The 8,212-nt window shown below is 39.3% G+C and overlaps 1 protein-coding gene across 1 annotated transcript in view; it reads left to right on the forward strand.

Moving 5' to 3' along the window:
- The window catches only part of LOC111330207 (uncharacterized), an 8,851-nt gene extending 985 nt beyond the window's left edge, over positions 1–7,866 (forward strand). Inside the window, exons 2-8 of the mRNA XM_088726485.1 lie at positions 1,590–2,056; positions 2,474–2,628; positions 3,056–3,214; positions 3,766–3,903; positions 5,717–6,170; positions 6,459–6,784; positions 7,506–7,866. Of these exons, the coding sequence (XP_088582611.1) occupies positions 1,590–2,056; positions 2,474–2,628; positions 3,056–3,214; positions 3,766–3,903; positions 5,717–6,170; positions 6,459–6,784; positions 7,506–7,646 (1,840 nt within the window). The 3' untranslated portion in view covers positions 7,647–7,866. The remainder of the gene's footprint in view (positions 1–1,589; positions 2,057–2,473; positions 2,629–3,055; positions 3,215–3,765; positions 3,904–5,716; positions 6,171–6,458; positions 6,785–7,505) is intronic.
- The last annotated feature ends 346 nt before the right edge of the window (positions 7,867–8,212 follow it).

Genomic DNA, 8,212 nt, shown 5'->3' on the forward strand with positions numbered 1-8,212 from the left:
AACTTTGGAATTATTATGGGCTGTATGCTCTCTAGTTGAAGGATGCAGATAACTTAGAGCTGTACACCAAACCCGCGCTCTTGATTCAGTTTCATTTTGTTTACTTTTCAATTCAAATAGTTTAACCAGCCGTAAGTGGAGAAAATTGTTTTCTTTTGAGGAATTATTGAAATATGATCCATAAAATGACAGCTGGAGGACTTACAAATAAGTTATGAAAACTTTCATCAGCGACCTTTTCATCACAACGCACGAGTTTGTTTGTAAGTAGCAAAGAAGTACAGCAGTGGGTTGTCTCTTTGAACTGTTATACCAATTGTTTAATTTCATTCAATTCATCCACATTTCAGATAGCAATTGGCCTTTTTTTCCAGGTTGGTCAAGATGTATATAGACAGTAGAGTAGGAATAACACTGGGTAATACTCAGAAATGAAGTGCTTCATAAAACAGTGGCAGAAATTTGGACGTATTTTCTTCCTTTCCCGCCAGCGTTCTTTCATTGCAGGTGATTTTGATAGCTGTTATGTGACTCTTTTTTCAATTCTAACTGTCATGGTCGTGTAAGGTTAAATGTGTTGAGAAGGACAATCCTGAGCTAAGGGAGTATATTTCACAAAGATGAAGCTGTCTTTACACTCGATTTGAATTTGTCGTTAGGATATGAATTGTATTACGAACTAAACATGCAGTGACGATGTATGCAAGATTTCCTCTACACTGAATCAGATTCAGTTTTGAGTCCCTATAAGTTAGAATAAGGTTTTTTGTGGAAAATGATGTACTTTTTCTGTGCAGTTCTTGTGTGTGAGGAAAATCCATCCATGATTAGACTTCTCAGCCAAATGCTTATTATAAATATAGAAACGGATGCATGTCCGGTCACATTTATTGCATTTTCGCAAACTTCCAATGTGAGTTTTCACTTGAAAACAAGGTAATATCATAAAGCAACTTTTAATTTTTTTAAGTTACGAATAACAAAAGGTTATAATTAACATCTGAAAACAGAACAAGTTTCTCCTGATCTAATCGTACTAATAAGATTCAATGATAGAAGCCGTGGCCATGTTCCTGTCGAGAATGTTCAATCTTCAAAAAAGACAGGCATTGTAGATATATCAAATTAGCATATAGATTAATGCTCCATTGTCGAGGGTGTGTATTAAAAAAGTGCAGCTTTGTAGAATCAGTTGCTTGCTCTTTTAGTCGGCTTGGAGGCGATGGCAATGAAGACCCTGACTTTCTCTGATTCTAAACGGAAGACGGGGAGATTATTCTACTGAAATTGGTAAAAAAAAACACTGCAAGGGACAAAAACAAGGAATCAAGATGAGAATTTTGCAGGAAGAGGACTAAATTAATGCTGAATCTGAGTGGTTAGTGTAGTATTGCGTATCTTGGAATTAAAGTAAAGTAAGTAAAATCCTTTATTTAAAACATGATCAGGGTATAAGCATTACATGCTTGTGAGGCCGGGTATCTAATTAACCCACCTAATTAACCTACTATTAAAGTGAATAGAATATATAAAATATCATATTATATTAAGACCCGATTCAAAGTTTATTTTGGTCGTTTAATTTGTAGGTATCGTATCTATTCAACGTTATTGGAAATGGCCTCGGAAAAAATCTGCGCCGCGAGGGCCCTTCCTTTCTGTATCTTTCTGTTTTTACGAACAATTTTCGCCGGTGAGCGATATTGTCGAACAGTGCAATCGGTTTCAAACCGTGCACTGGAAGGTCACGTGATAACTGTGTTGGCAACTTCGTCCGTTGAAAAGTGCCAGGTGAAATGTGAGACAAACCCTGACTGCTACAGCACAAATTACTTGTCTTCCTCGAAATCCTGTGAGCTGAACAAGGGAACTCGATTGTCGCATCCTGATAACTTTCTACCGCGAGAAAACACGGTGTATTTTGACAATCTTTATCGCTCCTATCACGCATGCGTGCACCCTCCCTGTCAAAATGGTGGTAAATGCATATTACGGACGCAGAGTCCTGGGTACGAGTGTCAGTGTCCACCAAAGTACAGTGGAAATAATTGTCAAGGTAAAACAAAAATCATAGTATCAAGTACCCCTATCAATGTAAGAGCAAGATTTACAAGTACCTATTTACACCAAATTGCACGAGAATTCGAGAAATAATGTTGTTACTTGTTTTAACAAGTAAATTGTTAAAATAATTTATATGAAAGAATCATGACGCGAATTCAAGACAGACGAAATCTTGACAGCGTGCGCGCGCTAATTGTAATTTGCGCTCGTGTTACAACTTTGCACTCGTTTTACAACTTTGTACTCGTGTCGCATGAAAAATTCATTCGTTTTCAGCCAATCATAAGCGCGTAATTTTTTTCATGTATATTGTCAGCTGAATGGGGGTATCCTGATGGACTAAAATCAGCAGCAGGAGCACTGCTGTGTGTGAGAAAACATTGATGGTATTTTTTCTGCTTTGCCATAGTTTGCGATGGTGATACACTAGGTATTTACGACAAATTACGCAACTTGACAATATCTGCATCATCCTCTGAGCCTGACAGTCCGCCAGCCAGCGGTCGTATTTACGAGGCAGGGGGATGGCGAGCCTTAACTAACGATTCTCATCCGTATTTGGAGGTGAGTGTAGAATTAGGAATTTCTTTTTCATTGGTCCACTCTAGCATTTGTGAAAGCCACTGAGATTGTTTATAGAAGGGAATCATTGCCCCCACCTTTCGTCAACTGCTTCAAAAAAATCAATAGGGAAACTGCAAAGGCGGGAAAACGAGAGTTACTAATCACGACTGCTGTTTGTTTGGCATCTGATTGGGTGAGATGGTGGTACGATGTTTTTTAGACCAATCGCAGAGCATTTCTCAGCCTTCCCTCCTTGACAATGAGTGCCGGCAAAAACTATGGAATTTTAACTGAAAAGATAGACCGAAAAGGTTCATTTGCACGCAATTAAAAGAATAAAAGAATTCCATGACTCGCGCGCCTTTCCCTAAAAAATATAATGATACAATGAAAGTCAATTGAATACTTTTCATTTCCTTCGGTGAAGATAAGATTTTCTTCTGAAGAACTCATAACAGCAGTAGCCACACAGGGTTGGAAAGATGCAAATAATATGCAGCCAGACTGCTGGGTCAAAGAATATTTCCTTGAGTACAGTGAAAATGGAACGACTTTGAAGATACATAAAGATGGCTCGAGTAGGAGGGTAGGCATCCTAAGTGTTCGTACATATTAGTCTCACGGTAGCACATTTTTTTGTGAGTTAATTGTTTCTCAAAAACGTGTGTACGTTCCTTGCACTTAAGTATAGACTAAGTATTTCGGCCTTCAATGCGCAGTTAAAAGCGGTTCTGATTGATTTAGAATTGCTTTCGAATCGGTCAAGGACAAAGGAATAATGTGGGCTTGCGGAGCTGAGAGAATGGGTTGCGAAGTTGTGGGAAGTTTGGCTTGAACCGATGTCGTTTTCGTCGACGATACAATTTTTTAAGCGAGCGACAAAAACCGTTAACGGCATTCTAGAAAAATGTAAACGACGGGACTACTCTCTTTAAACCCAGAGAGTATTTAGTCGGAGTACATACTATGTATGAATCAAGAGCACACAATAATAAAATTTTGCGGATTTTGTTTGCGGTCATATTTCAATATTTTCAATACTTCAAGCTAGTCATCCACAGCTTAAAATCACTTAGAATATCTAGATCATGAGTGTATCATCTTTTTCTAAAAATTATTTCCCGGCTTTTTTGGCAGGTTTTTCCAGGAAACTCAAACGCTAATGGCCATGTGAAGAACCTAATTAGCAAACCATTCCGATGTATAGCGTTAAGGATTCGCCCTATTAGCTGGGAACAGCGACCGGCCATGCGCACTGAAGTATATGGATGTGACGTATTTTGATTCATAAAAAATAACGAGAAAGCAATCATCAGTTCTCAGACCCCTCACGTTCTCCAAGACAAACTAGTACACGGCCAAAAGCCCTCCTGAAATTTTAGGATTCCTTTGTATCCACACACAAATTGGATCGACTGTTATTCTGCTGTTTAGCGATTCACCAAAAATACTTGATCAGCCTGATCAGTTTTGACCACAACCGGAAGTGAGATGGCGGTTTTTGCCGGTACGAATGCAGTACTGTTTCCTTAGATGAAAAAATTGCATTTGAACAGCTCTGCGAGTTTTCCTTGGAAAGGGCTGGAATTGAAGTTCCTCCACGCTTCAAGTTTTACACAAGAATACAGGTTAAAACCATTGAGTGACCAAGCACATAAGGATAGAATTATCAAAGTGGAAGTTATATAATGAAGGATGTAGCGCATTTGTTCTAGAATAATAGTAGGCGTGAATATAAGGTAATCGCCTTTGATCATTTGGTTTTCATCCTCTTAAAAATCTAATTAAAAAAACGGCGATTTCAAAGAAGTCGAGCGACAAAAGCTGTAACAAGCTACATGAAGCTCGGACACCAAAGACAGGCGAGCTGAAAGCTTAGAAAATCTTTCCCCGATAGTTTTATCTTTTTTAAAGAATCTTTACTACAGTTTTAACTACAAATAGAAGACCACTGAATACTCTTTGTGGACACTAGCTTCTAGTTTCTTGAAGATACAAAGGTGGAGAGGTCTATGGTGATGTGCAGTGTGTCTCACTTATCTTCGTTCGATGGAAATGACCAAATCTTCGAATGGAATGTTTCACAAAGCTAAATTTCATTTTGGTCTTGGTTCGCCACTGATCCTCGTTTACTTTGTGCCCTTCTGTGAACAACCCATCTCACAAGCGTTACAAGTATTTATAACCGCATTGAATGTTTACTATTTCGGATTCAATCAAGTTGCTGCTTCTTTTTGTTTTAACACCTGCAAAATTAGGTCAATACCAGAAAATTTCCCGTCACTCAACTAAATGAGAGCCATCATAGACCATGGTATATCTTTTGTTAATTGACGATTGATGTCCCTCTTGTAAAGGATTTAATTAACTTAGTATATCAATTTGTGTTATCTTGTAAAATTGCTGCTTCCGATTGGGTAACAGAAGGGCATCTGTACAATCCTTAAAAGGCTATTCCATCACTGATTGACAAACAAAATTGAAACTGCAAAAAGAAAAAGCGATCTTGGAATTATTGACAACTAAATCCAGCACAATCTCACCTCGGAAAAGCATCTTTCAATCATATTATCATATTTTTTCAGTTTCTTATTTGCACCAATAAGGGTTGATTCAAGTCTCGCAGCGGACGAAGTTGTTTCTTTCGGTAAGCTCATACTACGATTTATAATAATAATTTATTTACTTATACAGCGCCCTTTAACATTATAAGGTGATCAAAGGCGCATTTATCGCATTTCTACTTTCTAAGGGGTGTTTCTTTAAGAAAAGTGTCAATTCATTGTTTGATTCACGCTGAAACAACGTTTCTGTCTGTTACATTTCTGAAATATGACAAGTTATATTGTACCAAAATGCTCAATTTTGAAAACATTCCCAAGCCAGCAAATTGCATCTTACACCACCGAAAGCTAGCTGAAGTAAGAACTTCAGGGACCTCAGAATCAGCGAAACGGAAACTCCGGCCAGTTTCAAGCGGTCTCTTTTTATCACATCTTTGATGTTCTCTCGATTATCCCGAGTTTTTGGCACCCCTGCAAAATCTTTCATGCTTAAAATCGAAATTGAGATTTTGCCGCATTTTCAGGGCCACAGTATTTTTCCCCACGTGATGAACAAGACTTGGATAACTTGTATACTTTTCATACTGATTCATCCTATTACCGGTCAAACTGGAAAAACCGGTTGTCAAGATGTTCATTCCTTCTCTGGATACTCTCTCACCAGACACGCGTATCGAATCATGTCACGAGTACGCCTGATCACGTGTATCGCCACGTGCCAAAATGACCCACAATGCTACAGTCTTAACTTCAAGCACCATTGTCAACTGTGTGAGCTGAACAATGCAACTCGTCTGAGTGCTGAGCCCAAGTATTTTGTCCATTCAGGTGAAACGGTGTATTTGAATAACCTATATCGACCGTACAGACCGTGTGATAATTCACCGTGTATGAACAATGGGGTTTGTATTCCTACTGATTTCTATCCAGGATTCAAGTGTGAATGTAAAGAAGAATACTTTGGACCAGTTTGTGAAGGTAACAACTTGGGGATTTGATCACGATCTTCAATACATATGACTATTCAGGAAAGTAAGTAACATTCTTTTCCTTTCTCATGGTAAGGAGGAGTAAGAATGAAAGCCTTCCTCTCCGCCCCTCCTCTCCGCCCCCCCCCCCCCCCATCCCTCTCCGCCCTGCCTAATCTTCCCCCGTGGGAGCTAAATATTGACAAAAGACCCTACCCAAGGCCTATTGATAATGACGACACTGCAAGTGCCGTTAACTCTGTTCTCTTGCTTCTCATGAAAAACCTCATGTTGCTAGACTCAGTATCACCTACCGCCTGTTCAGCTCCTTACCGACCTTTGGGAATGAAGGACGGTAGTATATTGGACCGTCAAATCACTGCTTCTTCTGAAGTAACAGGCTTTGAGGCCTTTAAGGCGCGATTTGATGGCTCTTCGTGTTGGAGAAGCGCTAACAGTAGCCTTGGAGAGTACTTGGAAGTAAACTTGGGGCGAGAAGAGTATGTCAAAGCAGTAGGAACTCAAGCCGATCCATTGCAAGACAGCTGGACAGAAAAATACTACTTGGCGTTTTTCTTGGGACTAGGATGGAAGAATGTTACTCGGCGATTTAAAGATGTCGCGGTATGTAGTAGCTATTAATAGAAATGTGACGTACATTTGTTGAGGTATGTAGTATATACGGTGATGTACGCCAATCTAACACAGTCTAGACTAGCAGTCTCGAAAGACAACGAAGGAACAATCATGCTAGGAAACTGCATATAAAATCTGAGATTTATAACGCTTTTATTTGAGTGTCGTATGACAAAAATCAAGAAATCAAGGAAAAGGAAAATATCAAGAGGGGCCAAAGATATCTCAAAACACAAGCGCCCTGCGTCAGGTGCGCCAAAGATATCTCAAAACACAAGCGCCCTCCGTCTGGCGCGCCAAAGACATCTCAAAATACAAGCGCCCTGCGTGAGGCGCGGGAAAACGCCGCTGACCAAGTTGCGATGTCTAATTTTTGCATCTGATTGGTTGAGATGTTTGCGTTAAACTTGATTTTTTTTCACAAATCATAGAGCAAAGAACGTAAAACCAAAATACAGACCCGGATGATCCAGGACTACTCTTGACACTTAATAGCTAAATTTCTCTATCGACTTTACTGTGGTTCAGTTCGCCTTCCCTAATATTAACCCAGAGACTGTACAGTAAAACTAGTGGCGGTTTTATCCCGAAACAACAAGGATTAAGGTCATGTTTTGACTCAAAATCCCTTTACGGGTTATTTTTTCTTTAATGCAGTGCAACCTGAAGTGGGTAGAGTGTTTCCTGAATTTCATTACTCATCTTTCAGGAATACAAAGGGAACACAGGGCAAAACCATATCATCACCAACTACTTGGGTGCACTAAGTTTCCACGCCACCGCTGTCCGAATCTATCCTCTGAAATGGCATGGATGTATAGCATTAAGGTTGGAGTTGTACGGTTGCTAAGGAATATATAATCTGGAATGGCATGGACGCATGGCACTAAGATTGCTTGGAAGCTATCATTAAAAATGGCATGGACACATGGCAACAAGGCTTGACTCGTATGTTCGGGTTACCTTACTGATTTTTTTTTTTCCTTTTGAATATACCTAAATACGCGAATAGTTAAAAGCTTTTAGGGAAGAACTTGCCTTAAAAACGAATAAAAAATGGTGAAAATTTCTTTCTTCGAAGCTTTTTCAGTGTAACTTAATAATTCTCCTCTTGGTAGAAGTTACGATTATAGTGTCTTATAGCTCAGTTGGTAGGGCGCTGCACTAGTATCGCAGAGGTCAGTGGTTGGAATCCCGTACAGGCCTGATTTTTTTTTTTTTTTTCCCAGGTCTGATTTTCGCTATTGCTTAAATAGCGCCATCTACTGCGAGGATCGTTCACCATATGTATCTAATACCGCAGTTCAAAATATATGAACTTCATATATTTCATTGTATCTGATTTATCACTTTCACGGGTTTATTACGAATCAACTTAACGGCCTGCTCCCAGTTGGCTTGTTAGCTCAATTGGTA

The sequence above is a fragment of the Stylophora pistillata genome, chromosome 7 (assembly GCF_964205215.1).
Source record: "Stylophora pistillata chromosome 7, jaStyPist1.2, whole genome shotgun sequence".
NCBI lineage: Eukaryota > Metazoa > Cnidaria > Anthozoa > Scleractinia > Pocilloporidae > Stylophora > Stylophora pistillata.